This window comes from Acanthopagrus latus, chromosome 19 (assembly GCF_904848185.1).
Source record: "Acanthopagrus latus isolate v.2019 chromosome 19, fAcaLat1.1, whole genome shotgun sequence".
In the NCBI taxonomy this organism is placed as follows: domain Eukaryota; kingdom Metazoa; phylum Chordata; class Actinopteri; order Spariformes; family Sparidae; genus Acanthopagrus; species Acanthopagrus latus.
This window is the reverse complement of record NC_051057.1, coordinates 12,248,495-12,263,311: the sequence shown is the minus strand read 5'-3', so window position 1 is coordinate 12,263,311 and position 14,817 is coordinate 12,248,495. Positions and strand designations below refer to the sequence as shown.

Genomic DNA, 14,817 nt, shown 5'->3' with positions numbered 1-14,817 from the left:
GTCGATTGAAGATGAAGGCAACTCACTACCGGAATCTGCAGCTGACACATTCTTGGAGTGAATCGTAATTTGATGTAAGCACGGTGTTCAGATTGTGCTATCGGATGAAGACAGTGATTTAGATGAGTCAACTTCTCTGCGAGGCCCAGACACGAAGCTTGAAAAAGCACAAGTTACTCAACACCTACAGGAGGGGAAGGATGTTGAAAATTCTCTGTGAGCTGAGATTCAGGGACCCCAGATGAACCTCGACCTTCGCTATCTGTCTGACACCCAGGCCCTTGACTTCTGCCGTTTAGTTGGCTCCGCCCATCCTCTCTGAATCCCTCCTTCTTCACTTTGATTTTCACCACAAAGACCCCTTGAAATGGCCGCTTGTAAATCATAATCAAGGCATTTAGGGACAGGGCAGGCTCCCGTTTCATCACATCTGGCCTGCACAGCTGTGACATCATGATTTGGCCCGGGATATGTAACGTAAACTCCGCGGTGTGGTGAGACCGCGCTGTTCGGTATCTTTCCCGGGTTTACTTTATTAAACAGTCTGAGCAGGAACCCTGCATCGTACTACGGATCATGACAAGACAAGATGCAGATCGTGACTTCCTCTTGCCCGTGTGTGTTCACGAGACGTGTAGCCATGCACTCGTCAGCTACGAGCGCTCAAGGTAATGACCTCGGTGTCACTTTTTGAGGGAAAGTAAACACGGACTTGTTTTAAAACAAGTTTAACGTCCCTGAGGCCAAAGCGGCCGTGGCTCCACGCAAAGACCTTCGGGTGGTTTAACCATTAAAGGGAAAGCCCACCATCAAACAGTGATCTAGGTAGAAACAGAGGTATCTACAAACACAGTCGGAAGCGTCCCTTGGCAGACGAGTGTGCATACTTCCATGCGGAGTGTGATCCGATTACACTTTCTGTTCTTTTGACTTTTAATCTGCATCAACTTGAACTTCAGTCCGCTTGTCTGGCCCACAGATGTGAATAAGGCAATGCTCATGCCTCAGTCACATCGACATGACTGCTCTCATGAGCTGTTCCTGTGATCACTTTCCAAGAATAGATTGTTCACATTTATGTTTTTTGTTTTTTGTTTTTTGTAGTTTCAGTTTACTGAAACTTGAATACAATTAGGATTTATTGTATATTGTGGAAGCCTCCTGAAAATGGCAAACTTGAATCTTGGGATCTCATTCCTTCATTATTTCACACCTCAGGCGGGTCTGGACAAATCCTTAATGAGTCTCCAGCAGAAATCTAAGAGAGGGTGTGCCCTGATGCAGCCAGAACCAACAGGAAGCCTTCAAACGATTCGATGATCATGTAAGGCGAGAAACCGTTCGCTCATAGTTCGTCATATAGGAGAACACGTCCATACTGAGTAACACATGTGCAATACTGTCCCGAGGGTGTATCTTTTATCTCTGTTTTCATGCCCCTTAGTCATCTTTTGTAATCCTTTCTTGAATTTGTCTGCACATGCAGCACGACGATGAATCGATTTGATCTCTGAGCGAGGGTGAAAACAATGCCCTTCAGTTTTTGTCTAACCCCCGGAAGCCAAGTTTGCCTGATCAGACAAGCTGGTGTGATTAAAAACAACACAAGCTGGATGTGAGATAATAAAGAAAAAAAAAATGAGGGCACCTGTGGTTATGAAGAAGGGTTAGGGTTAGAAGATTCACTGAACTCAAAGAAAAGTCAGACCAGGATGTGGTGAGATGAGATTACAGGATACTGCGTTTAATTCCGCTATGTTTGGCTCCACGCTGGCTTCTCAGCGCCTTGGAAAAGCACCCATATACAGCCCGGGGGGGCACAAATAAAAAAAAAAAAAAAGATTTGCAGCAAATGCCTCACATGACGACAGCCCTGCACATGTTGCCGTGGAGACGTGGGGGCATGTGATGTGTTGTCCACGGGTCCACAGCCCTAAGATATACTGCCAACCCCCCTTCTCCATAATACACACACACACACACACACACACACACAAACACACACTTCTGTAAACTCTCCCCTTTCTCCCACTGGTTTAGCATGGAGTCAGAGCCAGTGGCTGCAGGGCCTGCGGCTCCATCCAAAACATGCAAACTTTGGATGGAGTGTTCCAGTGAAGCAAGGTTTGGACGTTATGTCTCCATTGTAACCAGCCCAGTCTCAGAGGAGACACAGTGCGTCTGCCTCCAGACGGGTGAAGACATGTCACAGGAAACTGAAATACTCTTTGGAAAACAAGGAGAAGAGCTTGAAAAATAAAAAATAATAATAATTTAAAAAAAAAAAAAAAATGGTGCACACCAAAGCTGCCTCGGTGATGAAACCTCACTGTGCTTCACCACAGACCACCATCACGCTTCACCAGCGGAGCATGACACAGTGACGTTTCATTACCAAGACTGGTGATTCACACAAGTTTCTTCATTTCTTGAAATAAGCCATCACTCACAGCTGCATCATGTGTGAATATACAAATAGTACTACTGATGTGAGTACACTATTATACTTGCTTGACTATGTGATCATGTGCAGGCCGACTCATACAGATAGTCACACTTTACACACTCACTAGAGGTAAGATCTTTAGCCCGAGCCCGAGCCCGACCCGGCCCGAAATTCGGGTCGGGTCGGGCCTAAAATGTCAATCATTACGTTCGGGTCGGGTCGGGTCGGGCTCGGGCTTCTCTCTCGCTGACTTTTTTTTAAATAAATATATGTTTATAAAAATGTATACTAAAACGATGTGTGGATACTAAACTAAGGAATACCTGTTGTAAATAAATAATTTGGATAAAACAGAGAAGGCGGCGCTGTAAGGTAATTGCTATATAACTACTACTTAACAGGAGGCGCAGAGCAAGAGCACGCTTTGCGCACGGCTTTGCGGACATTTCGTGAACGTAAAATACTATGGGATAAATTGAAATTTCGGGTTTGCTTCGGGCTCGGGCCTGCAAATCAAGTTAATTGGTCGGGCTCGGGCTGGGTCGGGCTTTAATGCCTGCGGGCCTGGGTCGGGTCGGGCTGGATTTTTTTAGGCCCGATCTTACCTCTACTACATACTGTGACAAAATAACTCTATTTGTGCAAACACCTAAGATAGGGGAGATGCTCAAGGACGTTCCCGTCAAGACATGGGAGTCATCACAGGCTATGCATGCGGACGGAGAGCCAATCCTAGCGTTGATCACAGGCTGCGCATGCGGCCACCACACATCATCATTAGCCAATTAGTGACAGATACGAACACTTATAACACTGAAACCCCTAGACACGAGTTAGATCTGTTCTGATATTTGCTATTGATGCTATACTGAACTGATCTCCACTCTCTGCAGACTGTGTAATAAATGCTTATTCTTTTCCTCAATTCTCTGACTGATCCTTTGCTGCATCAACGGACTCGGGCGAGGCGGTGCTTTAGGCCGCACTCAACACATGCTAAACAACAAAATAATAATAAGAAAAATTTCAACAGTTAGGAAAGGCAAGAAAAAGGAAAAACTCCGCTCCGTTATCCTTCTCCCTTTCAAACTGCCCACGTTTTGACGTCAATTACCCGGGATGTGGTCATTTTTGCAGACGACTCATTGTCCTGTGACATCGGGAAAGAGGGGCGGGTCCACAGGGCGCAACAAGTGTTTCGGGCTGCAGACATCTCCTCTGTGGAAAGTTGGAAGACTTCCTTTGGATCCGTGGAGAGGAGAGTGGGGACTTTTTGTTTTGACGCACCGAGCGTGGAAGCAGCGCACAGGCTCTGACATTTCACTGGAACTGGAGTCAATCACCGTCCCGACAGCCGCCAGCATGAATAATGGATCCATCCCAACTATGCACCCGAGCTGTATGGAGAAACCTCCTCTCGCCATGGACATCATCCTCAGTGAGTAGACCGGCTGTGGCACCACGGATCCACTTCCCCCCCTGCGTGCGATCACGCTTTCTTCTGTTTTACTGGGTTGATGTGGCGACAGCAGGGAGAGGGAGGCTAAGCTGCTGTAGGATGGTGTGTGTGTGTGTGTGTGTGTGTGTGTGTGTGTGTGTGTGTGTGTGTCCTCCTTCAGCAGTATCTCGGTCCCTGGGATTAAGTGATAGAAGAGGGAGGCTCGTTCTCAAGAGTTCTCGCAGGGCACCCTTGAATCCCTCTTGGAGGCGCGCCGGAGTTTTGGGAGAGACGTGCGCTTTAGAAGAGAAACTTATCCAGCGACAACTTCCAATAACCAGCTGGTTTAAAGGGGCACTACGCATCTTTGTGGAAGACATTTTGTTTTGAACTGCCTAAAGAAAATAAACAAACTGTCTTTGTTTTCGTGACTGATTAAACTGGGAGAAAAAACAAAAACAAACTGGCCTTGAAGGACAACACGGGTTCACATGGCTTTATCTTGTTTATATGTGGCGGACCCTGCCACCTTTCTGGCTTCAGACAGCGTTCTGGGGAGCATATTTACCTCTGAGAACAGCTTGTTTATTCATCTATGGAAAAAAGTAAACATGTCTAAGTTTGTAATGATGATCATAAAGATTCTGTGTTTAAAATCTATTCATACTGTCCCTTTAAGGTCCCCGATGTATCGAGGTTAGACTCTGTTTAAACTGCCGAATGGATATAAGGTAGCTTGTTCGGGCGGAGCTCAGAGCTCAGGTTTAGACTTTTCAACAAGTTTAATCCATTAATCCATTTCACCAGGGTGGTGCTGTTATTATAGTAATTTACCATTCAGGCTGACTCCTGTAGGATTACACATTTCACGTCTCAAAACACTTCCAGGGGTCGCCATCCGCAGCATTGCCGAGAAAATCCACTTAAATAGGCTGGAGCGAGGGAATATTTCTAGGATTTAAATCCTAACGTAGTATCATCGCTGTATGTGTCGTAATGAATAGTTTGAATGAAAGTACAGGGAAAAAAAAAAATAATTAATACTTCTTGATAATGGAGAGGAAATTCAAACCCAGGTTTTGATGTTCACAATATTAATGAGGTAGTCGTACAATCTCAGAAATGTTTTTTTTGGGGGGGGAGTGAACTGAATAAACAAGTTGGTCTCAGAGGAAAATAAGGTCCCCACAACACTGTTTGAAGCTAAAAAGGTGGCAGGGTCCGCCACATATAGGCGCAGTAAAACAGTATGAACTTGTGCTGTCTGTTTGTTCAGTTTATTTGGTCATATAAACAAAGAGTTTCTAAAAAAGTCAATCATGGAAGATCTCTCTCTCTTCTGATTAAAATATCTTCCCACAAAACTGCATCACACATAAAGTTGCACACATTATGTTGTTATATATTTATTTAGTTATTTATTATTCATGTTGTTGATGCTTTTGTTGTTTTTACTACAGCCGCCCTCTTTATTAATATATATGATAATGATATGATAAATGTGATTTTTTTAATGATTTACTTCTTTATGATTAAGACATATTGAAGGTCAAGTTATGCCTACTTTAACTACTCTTATATCACTTAAGATCTTAGTTGTTTTGATTGGAACACGTTTTGAGAGTATTTTCCTCCATTTTATATACTCATTATAGATCGCTCAGGGTATGCTGTGTATCATCTGTCAGATGTGTTGTAGTAGCGTACATGCTTAAGAATAGTGAGGCTCTGGCTCTGACAAATACATTTTGTTCCAATTAGCACATATCTTGGTCACAGTTCTTTAAAAAACAACAACAACAACAACAACAACAACAAATGTAAGACACAATTAGACTGGCCCAAACTCGTAAAACTTTAAAGGTCTCACAGGCACGATTTGCTATTTTTCGCGGCTTTGTCAGTCTCCGCTGCACATGTGTCGCTCCTTAGCTGTCGGATGGTGCAGAGTAGAACTAACACACCACAGAAGGACAGGAGGAGGTCGAGGAGAGGAAGGAGCCATCATTAAGTGGGATTGTTTGTGTGTGTTTTGCGTACCAGACAGTAAATGACTCAGGATTACGGGCAACACGCTGAAACAATTCACTTGAATTTCATTGTGATCGGGTAGCTGCAGCTTCGTCATTCCATCCGTTTGTTTTCATTGGCTGTGTTGCTGGTTTTCACTTTCATCGCCTCTTAATGAGAGGAGAATAACTGTTGAGTGCATGTACTTCAAAGAAACACAATTAAGGGCCCCAACAGGCGTCAGTATTTTGTTAACCTCATGAAATATGGATCTCCAATTTTTGGTGAAGCAAGTGGCAAAAATGGTATTTGTTTAACCTTCTGTTATTATTAGCTTAAATGAATAAAGTTCAAATTTTTAGAGTTACATTTTCACTTTAAACGAGTCTTCCGTAGCTTATATTTGTTTACAATGTGCCCACATTTTGCCGTGACACTTGCGTGCAAATGTAGCTTTAGCAGCGTGACTCAGAGGATGGCAATGTTGGTTTGTTTTCTGGTTCAGGCCGAAATCTTTAATCAATGACAGATGTGCTGCCGTTAAAGTTAGTCGGCATGATAGAATATAAGTTAAAAGTTCATAAACAAGCTAAGGTTAAAAGGTTAAAAACATATTTTATTTACATTGACCTTTAGTGTTGTACACTGCCATCTACTGGTCAGTTTTAATCCAGCAGTCAAGCAGACACATTTTTCAGTTGAGCAGCTAAACAAGTCAGTGCTGGAGTGTATTCCTGCTGGGTGTTTTTTCTACACGCTTCTGCCTTGGAGACTATTTGTCTGTTAGTACAATGTCTTTAAGTAGAGGTATGTTAAGGATGTTTTGTGTTATTAGTAGGTTTCAGACATTTTCTGTCGTTTTAGTTTTGAACATGTTTTGCTAGTAGTAAGCTAACATTCGGTGTGACATAGACATGTGTGTGGACATACATAATGCTGTATATATTGTTGTTTATGTGCTAATATGTGTTCACATTTCTGTAATGTTTCAGTTTTATATAAAAAGAACAAAGGAGATTCAGAGAAAAGTAAACTACAAGAAAAGTCAAGCCTTGTCTGTTTATTGGAGGATCTCTCAGTGTTAACTGGCTGTCTAGCTTTGCAACAAGAAACGCGCTGCAAGGGCAGTACAACAGATGTTTAAATAAAGAATCATATTGTCAGTTTTGCTTTTCACATTCACTAAAAAAAAAAAAGAAGAAGAAACAAATCAATCCAAATGATGACAGTGATGATTTTTGGCTGCGACTCGTGCCAAACAAGCGTGCTCTCTCACCTCTGGAGGCTGGCCCAGGGTTTCTCTGTAGCGCCACGATGCTTCAGTCATTATGGCGTGCGACATGGGTGCGATTTCAAAATGACTTGGCAACTGATGGATGGGTTGGCAAAGACATTTTGTTCCCAGAAGATGAAGAAGATTTGTCATTTTGAGTGAAATGTGGCAAAAAACTGGAACAAACAAACAAAAACTATTGGGTTGCGGTGAAAATCTGGTACGCACATTCGTGTTCCCCTGGAGATGAATTTTCACCACTTAATTGTTCCCTTACCTTTTTTCATCTGGTGCCATCTTCTTTTTAAAAAAAGAACTTCAGTTTGTTTAATACTTTATCATCAAATGTAAAAAGTAATGGCATTCCCAGCAGTGGTCAATACGGTCAGCTTAGATGGTCAATACGGTCAATGCAACTCACCCGCCAAAATAAAATCTTAACATTGTACTTTTCTACAAATCGCACCACTGTTATATTCAACATTTCTTCAGTTTTCTGGTTGATCTGATTAGGTTGAGCTTTGGTGAATTCTCTGACAACATAAATGCGAGATAGTTTTCCTCTGAATAGCGCAAATCAAAGATCCCATCGAGGTTCAGTTTCTGTAGAGCCTCCCAGGGTGGGGGATCCAGGATCGCAGCTCACATTTGAGTCCGGCTAATCTGTTGTAATTTCTCCTCCTCTCCCTCCAGAGTTGGACATCTTTGGCATCATCCTGTACTCCGCGCTCACTTTCATGGCGGCAGTGTCCATGCTGGTCTATTTAGAGGAGTGTGTCTACATCTACAAGCACGTGCCCAACAATAAGAAGAGCGTGATCATCTGGGTGAATGGGGCCGCGCCGGTAAGACAAACACTGCGAAAACTATATCCAGAAACCCCCAATTTCACCGCAGTCGCCGGGCAGATATCTTCTCATTTTTCCCTTTTTCTCCTTCTGTTTTTCAGGTGATTGCCACCATGTCGTGTCTGGGGATGTGGATCCCCAGAGCCACCATGTTTACCGACATGACCTCTGCCTGGTGGGTCTCTCTCTTTCCCTGCCGTTCTTTTTCTCACCTTTCGTCGCTCGCTGCGCCGTGTGTTTTGTTACCCACAAAGGCCCCGCGGTAAAAAAAACGCAGAGGGGAAACTTGAACTTCACAACATACCGAGCGTTTTATAGAAAACTGATGCTGTTGTGTAATATGCGTGGGACTTTCGGCTTTGATGTATTTTTTTTTATTTCTTCGCTGGTAATCTAGCTGCCCTGAAACTCTGAAATCCTCGCACTCCTCTCCTCTCCCTCCTAACCTCATTCCTTACTCCCAATTACCCGTCTCTTCTCCTCTTATCTACCCGCAGCTACTTTGCCGTCGTGGTGTTCAAGTTCCTGATCCTGATGCTGGAGGAGGTGGGTGGCGATGAGGCCTTCCTGAGGCGAGCAGGGAGACATAAGCTGAAGATCAGCACGGGGCCGTGCTGCTGCTGCTGCCTCTGCCTGCCGTTTGTCGCAATCACACGGTAAACGCTCCCGTCTGCGGTTAGAATGATCAGTACCGCCAGCCTTTTTTTTTGACTCATCCCTAACCACGGCACGGGTGCGAATAGCTTCTGAGGAACTCTGGGCAAAAGCACATGTCTGGTTTGATGACTGCGGCAAGTGCGTGTGGTTTTAGAAATCTGATCCTATTATCCATGGCAGGAAAAGTATTTTCGTTGCATCATTAGGCCTTAAGAGTTTTGGTATCAACTGTACAGTCAGAAATGTAAATATTGATATGAGACCGTATCTTTGTTGCTGCTGCACGCAATTAACCTTTGATTTCTGCTCATGGTTTTGGCTTTGATTTAAACTGAGTGAAAATCAGTTAGTTTGGATTAGTTTATCTTAGCACAAAGACTGTTAAAAGGGAAAATGGCTTGCTTGGAATTGGCTTGCTGTCATTTTTAGCCTTTGTTTTGTTTAAAAGACTGAACAAATGAGTTATGACATATTATCTTTACAGATGCTGGCTGATTTTTGCTACTTTTGGACCCGGGGAAGATAAACTGTGTCCCCCCCTGCTCCCGGTTGTTATGCTAAGCTAACACAAGCTTTGTCTTGATGCTAACCTTCTCATTAACCGGCATCTAAACATAAAGTTGAAACTGTCTCTATTTGAAGGAGGCTATGAACAGAAAGAGCATTTTGATTGGGTTTCAGTGCCCCGACATGGGCCATGTTGTTTTGCGCTAGTCCTTTTTACTTGAATCTGTACAACAAAGGTAGCAAGTGCAAGGTTAGCATAAGACAATTTAGCCACAACACTACATTCATTGAAGATACACTGGGTTGAAATAAACCAGAATGATCATTTAATCTTAAACAATCCTTTATTACTGAGGTGATTTAATTTTAGTTTTCAGCCAGGAGCCGGTTAGCTTAGCTTAGCACAAAGACTGGAGAAAGGGAAAACAGCTAGCGCGGCTCTGGCGAAGTGACGTATTTTGCGACAGTTTATTCTACAGATTAAAGAAAGATGAGTCTAGCTGTTACTCCCTGTAGCTTCCAGTCCTTATGCGAAGCTAAGCGAAACAGCATATTTACTAAATGAAGGTGAAAAAGTGTACTTGCCAAAGTTACTGAGGTGGTTACTGAAACATCCTGCAGTGCAAATGAAGCACAGGTCCTGTGATCCTACGATGGCTATACGACCACGTGTTGTTTCAGCGGCCAGGCGAGAGCGCAGAGTTCTTCCATGTGTGTTCTGGCTTGTTGAAGATTGCATAACCCCGGAAATCTTCTCTGCCGATGGTTTTTGGCTGATTGCAGGTTGAACCCACTCCTGGCCGTTCAACTCTTTGAAGGCATGCGTGTGTACCGTGACACAACAAATCCCATCATGCCCCTTACCTGGGCTGACTACAGACTTGCTGCATTTTTCGCTGTGTGTCAGAGTTGATTGCACAGCTGAAATTGAGTCTCCACGCACAGTTGTGTTTCTGCCATGTACTGTTTGTCGCGTGTTTCTGTCTGTTGCAGCTACAGTCTGTTTTTTGTGATGCAAAATTATCTGCATGCAGGATTCAAGCAACAGCCAACAGATGTGGAGTACAAATATGATCCTTTTAAGCAGACCTCCCCACTTCACTCAAAAATAATGATGAACACCAAGAGAAAATGGGCTCAGCCTCTTTTTCTTTTGATGCGGGGCCCAGTTTCCCATCAACAGCTTAGTTTCAGGATCATTTGTGCTCCTTTGGAAAACACCCACACCTCAGAGGGACTGTAAATGTTGTTGTTGCACATGTAAGAACTTTCCAATATTAACTATGACCAAAGCCCATACAGTTGGCCCAAGGCCTGTCTCAGTTGTCCAAAACATCCTGCGGTAATAATCGAGATCCCGTTAAGGGAACTGGGGAATTCAACAATAGACTTTTAATCGTTTACTGGATAAATTTAGAAGTTAAAACCATTTTCTGTCATCATCGGCAACACTACAGTCTCTACAATAATTTCCTCTGTTCCAACTCCAGGCGCACTCTCTTCCTGCTCAAACTTGGCTCCTTCCAGTTTGCAGTCCTGAAGATTGTCTTCACCATCCTTTCCATTGTTCTCTATACCAACGGGACTTTTGACCTGAGTGATGTGAGTTCATAATGCTGCGTGGCAATTGTCGGTGTTAATGTCTCCCTTGTCACTGATTGTGCTAGTTATTTTCCAAGATTTTTACTGTTAAATGAGTCATAAAGTTTTATGAGTGTGTCACTACAGACCAGAATGCCAATGTTACCTTTTGTTTGCTTGCAATTGGAGAAATTAGAAAGTTAGAATAAAATTAGAAGAATAAGAATAAAAGTAAATCTATGTGAAATCTCATCAGCAAGAGTCAAGTCACATCGTTTCAGGCTCATGCATTTGATCCTCGCTCTGGAAACACACTGCCAACTGTCATTGAAATACAATACCATTTTCATTAGCCATGCTAGTTGTCAGTCAGTTGTCATGAAATTTAAGGTAGAATTGAATTCTCCTCAAACAAAGTACCCTTATTACTTTGGTGACCCCTTAACTTTTTCCATCGTTCCACCACCAGGTCAACATAATCATGGTCTAGCACTGTGGTTTATGGCCAAATGCTATGCCAGCCAGCCTTACCTGTGCTTTTTGTTCAGTGCTAATTAGCAACAGCTGCTAAAAAATAGCATGTCAGCATTGTCAGTGGGCGAATGTTGGCATCCTAACATTAGCATTTAGCCCAAACTGGAAGTCAGATCAAAACATGTCCATGTTGCTACATGACTGAACAGGTAACACATTACTGGCACAGTATAAATACATTTTTTCTTCCACCATTCATTACAGTGGAACCAACCAGACATAGCTCCTTTTTGTGCTGAGTGCTAATTGGCAAATATTAGCGTAGCATGGTAAACACAGATGGTGAGCATGTTACAGCAAATATTACAGCTGCTAATAATCGGCATGCCAGCGTAGTCACTGGGAGAATGTTAGCATGCTGACGTTAGCATTAAGCTGAAGCCGTTAAGTCAGTTTCCAAACACGTTCATGTTGCCACTTGACTCAACAGTGAACAGATTACTGGCGCGGCCTCAACAAATATAAATCTATTTCTTTTGGTTCTGGAGCAACATGTTCTTCATGGCACACTTCACTGCATTTTTCTTCAGCATCTGCAAGTATTGAAGAAAAACTGTTTTTCCACACCATAGCTTGTAAACACAACATAAACATCGACAGTTAGATGTTTGCATCTGAAAGTATGGCTTCATATTTACATGAGAATGTAAATGTATGGACCTAAAAAGGAACTAGGGTTCCCCCCTCCACTGAAGGAAATGTGATAAAGTGCCATCTAGGGTGCCCTAGGTAAATAATAAGTACTTGATGTAAAAAATACTATAAAGAAGAGGGTAAACAATCGTGATAAATTAAATTAGTGAAGTGTCTTTTGCTCAGAATTATTCCTTCTCATTTCTTTGCTAACTTCCTGACACTACTGTATGTGTGTGTGTGACCATGTTTCAGTTGAGCATTTACGGAGCTGCCATATGGATCAACCCGTTTGTGGGCATCTTGACTATCATAGCCCTGTGGCCTGTAGCGATCATGTTCATGCACCTGAGGGTCACCCTGCGTTCAATCAAGATCATCCCCAAGTACGCCATGTACCAGGTAAGAGAGCAGGGGGAGCTTTAAACACACACGAAACGGACACTTGCACACAAACCGCTGTTTACACACCATATGCTTAACTCTATATGGCTGGCTGTCGGTAAACACGCATTTCTAATAAAATGTCAGGTTGTATGGCTGTCATAAGTTTTTTACAGGATTTTCCAGCATTCTGTTTGTCAGGTTAATCAGTGTGTGTGTGTGTGTGTGTGTGTGTGTGTGTAGCTGGTGCTGGTCCTGAGCCAGTTACAAACAGCTATCATCAACATCTTGGCTTTGAATGGAACCATCGCCTGCTCCCCGCCCTTCTCCGCCCCTGCCAGAGGATACAGTGAGTCAACATACAGCTGATATATATATATATACATATAATGAATCAATACTCTCTATTCATTCAGTCAGAAATCCTGGAAATGAAAAGGTTCCATTCGATTGAACAGTCAACCTTTTTTACCTTCTGTCTCTTCCAGTGATGAGTCAGCAGCTTTTGATCCTGGAGATGTTCATCATCACCCTGGTAACACGTCTGCTGTACCGCCGACAGTATGATCCTTTACCCCAGGAAGAAGAATCCGACAACAGCACAAGCCTAAAGCAGGCTGTCCTATCTGAATCTGAATCCCCATGAGAACTCTGAATGTTTGTGTGTGTGTGTGTGTGTGTGTGTGTGTGTGTGTGTGTGTGTGTGTGTGTGTGTGAGAGAGAGAGAGAGAGAGAGAGAGAGAGAGAAAGAGAATATGTCATTTGTACTTCCTGCATGTATTTGATTAAGAGATTTTATATATATATATATATATGAACATGAATAAATATGTGAATTGTATATGTATCTTGTGTGTTATTGCCCTGACCCTAACCCACTTGCACTGTAGGGTGAACTGATTGGATTTGAACAGTCAAAGGTCAAGATCACCGTGACCTTAAACAAACATGTTTGTAGACACAAGTCTAGAATTTAAACACCAGTTATGACAAGAATTCACAAAAATGTCTAATGGGATAAAATTATGACGTGATGACATTTTAGATCCAACTTCAGTGTGACATCATAATGTTCTTCAAAAGCACTTTTCAATGCTGTAACTCAGGAGCAGAAGAGGAGATAGTGAATCTTAGGAAACTGGTGATTGTAGAGATCTTCTGTGCTGCTGGGTTGAACGTGTGTGTTACGAATCCATGTTTTAGAATTCGTCGATTCTTCGTGCTCTATCAGAATCAGCTTTATTGGACAAGTGTGTAAACACATACAAGTTATACGTTGTTTGACTATGTTTTGTTTCCCTCAGTGCACCAAACGGTAGTCTATTATTGGTTTTGCTGATATGTGTTTCTCACTGTCAATTATTTACTTGAATCATACAGTTCACCAAAAAATATGCTTATTGTACCAAAGAATGTCTTTAAAGTCTTCACTACATGAGTCTTCTGAGTCTGGACAGACAACTGCAACATGATGCCTTGTATTTTGCTAAGGTTAAACAGAGAAAAGAGGTTTTTGGTGAAGGTTGATTTTAATGTTCACTTGATGATTTACAAGGAACTGCTCGATGTAAACAAAAATAAACCTAATTTGATCATTAACTCATGTTTAAAAACATTATTTTCCATACATGTTGAAGCGTATGTCTAATTTTACTCTTAGGAATCAGGTGAGGTACCAAATCACTTTTTGAATTCACAATAACATATATATGCCCAGTTAAACAAAACTTAACAGCACCCCAAATATAAAGTGGCACAGCTTAAATATATCTGCAGTCTTCTTGTGAGGCCTTGTAGCACGATTTATTGATAAACTATATTTTGTGTTTTCTGTCTGTTTGCATACTGTCACTGTTACCGTAAGCGTTGTAAACATCCTCACATAATTTTTTTTTTTAACTCGATGACTTTTTGTGGTCTGATTTGCCGCTAGATGGCAGTAGAAACCTATATCTGGTAGAGAAGAGCCTCAGTGTGGAGCCTTGTCATCCTCTTGTCATTACTGTAACAGGTAGTGGTCATAACAACATGACATCCAGTCCAAAAACACACATATTAAGCTACAAACATCCCACACAATTAATATTTTTAAATGTTTATCTGTCTATCTGACTGCGTAAGAATGTAACAGTCCACTGTGTTTATCGCAGTGAAGTGGCCGCAGATAAACAAGCTAAGCGATAGTGATTGACACTCCGCCGTCCAATCAGGTTGTCGCTGTTTCTCACTTCCTGGTTTTAAGCCAATCACCGCCGTGCATCAACAAACTTGAGCCAAGTGCGGTTGAGTCGAGACTTTCGAATGTACGTGATGTCGGACCACGTCAAAGCCTGTCGAGCAGGCCGGAAGTGACCTTCAAAGTAAAATAGTTTTTGAATGACGTGCAGAAATATGACCGCCTGCCAGTGTTTTACCATTGTATATTGTAGTACTAATACATTCATGTTGAATTAACATTCACTGTTAGAGATGGGGTTGATTTTAATTATTATGAATAACGTTAGGT

At 42.4% G+C, this 14,817-nt stretch overlaps 1 protein-coding gene across 1 annotated transcript; it reads left to right on the top strand.

Annotated features, from left to right (window-relative positions):
* Positions 1-3,269: 3,269 nt before the first annotated feature.
* Positions 3,270-13,152, top strand: LOC119008247 (organic solute transporter subunit alpha-like). The gene is made up of 8 exons (XM_037078313.1): positions 3,270-3,884; positions 7,861-8,012; positions 8,117-8,190; positions 8,513-8,671; positions 10,670-10,781; positions 12,183-12,329; positions 12,555-12,660; positions 12,800-13,152. The coding sequence occupies exons 1-8, from the start codon at positions 3,566-3,568 to the stop codon at positions 12,955-12,957; spliced, it is 1,227 nt and encodes a 408-aa protein (XP_036934208.1). The 5' UTR covers positions 3,270-3,565; the 3' UTR covers positions 12,958-13,152.
* The last annotated feature ends 1,665 nt before the right edge of the window (positions 13,153-14,817 follow it).

Bases quoted from the DNA above. Each gene is read 5' to 3' on its own strand.
- LOC119008247 (XM_037078313.1), top strand. From the start codon at position 3,566: ATGTGGTCATTTTTGCAGACGACTCATTGTCCTGTGACATCGGGAAAG. The intron at 8,013-8,116 runs GTAAGACAAACA...TCTGTTTTTCAG, and splicing joins GGGTGAATGGGGCCGCGCCG to GTGATTGCCACCATGTCGTG. The intron at 12,330-12,554 runs GTAAGAGAGCAG...GTGTGTGTGTAG, and splicing joins CCAAGTACGCCATGTACCAG to CTGGTGCTGGTCCTGAGCCA.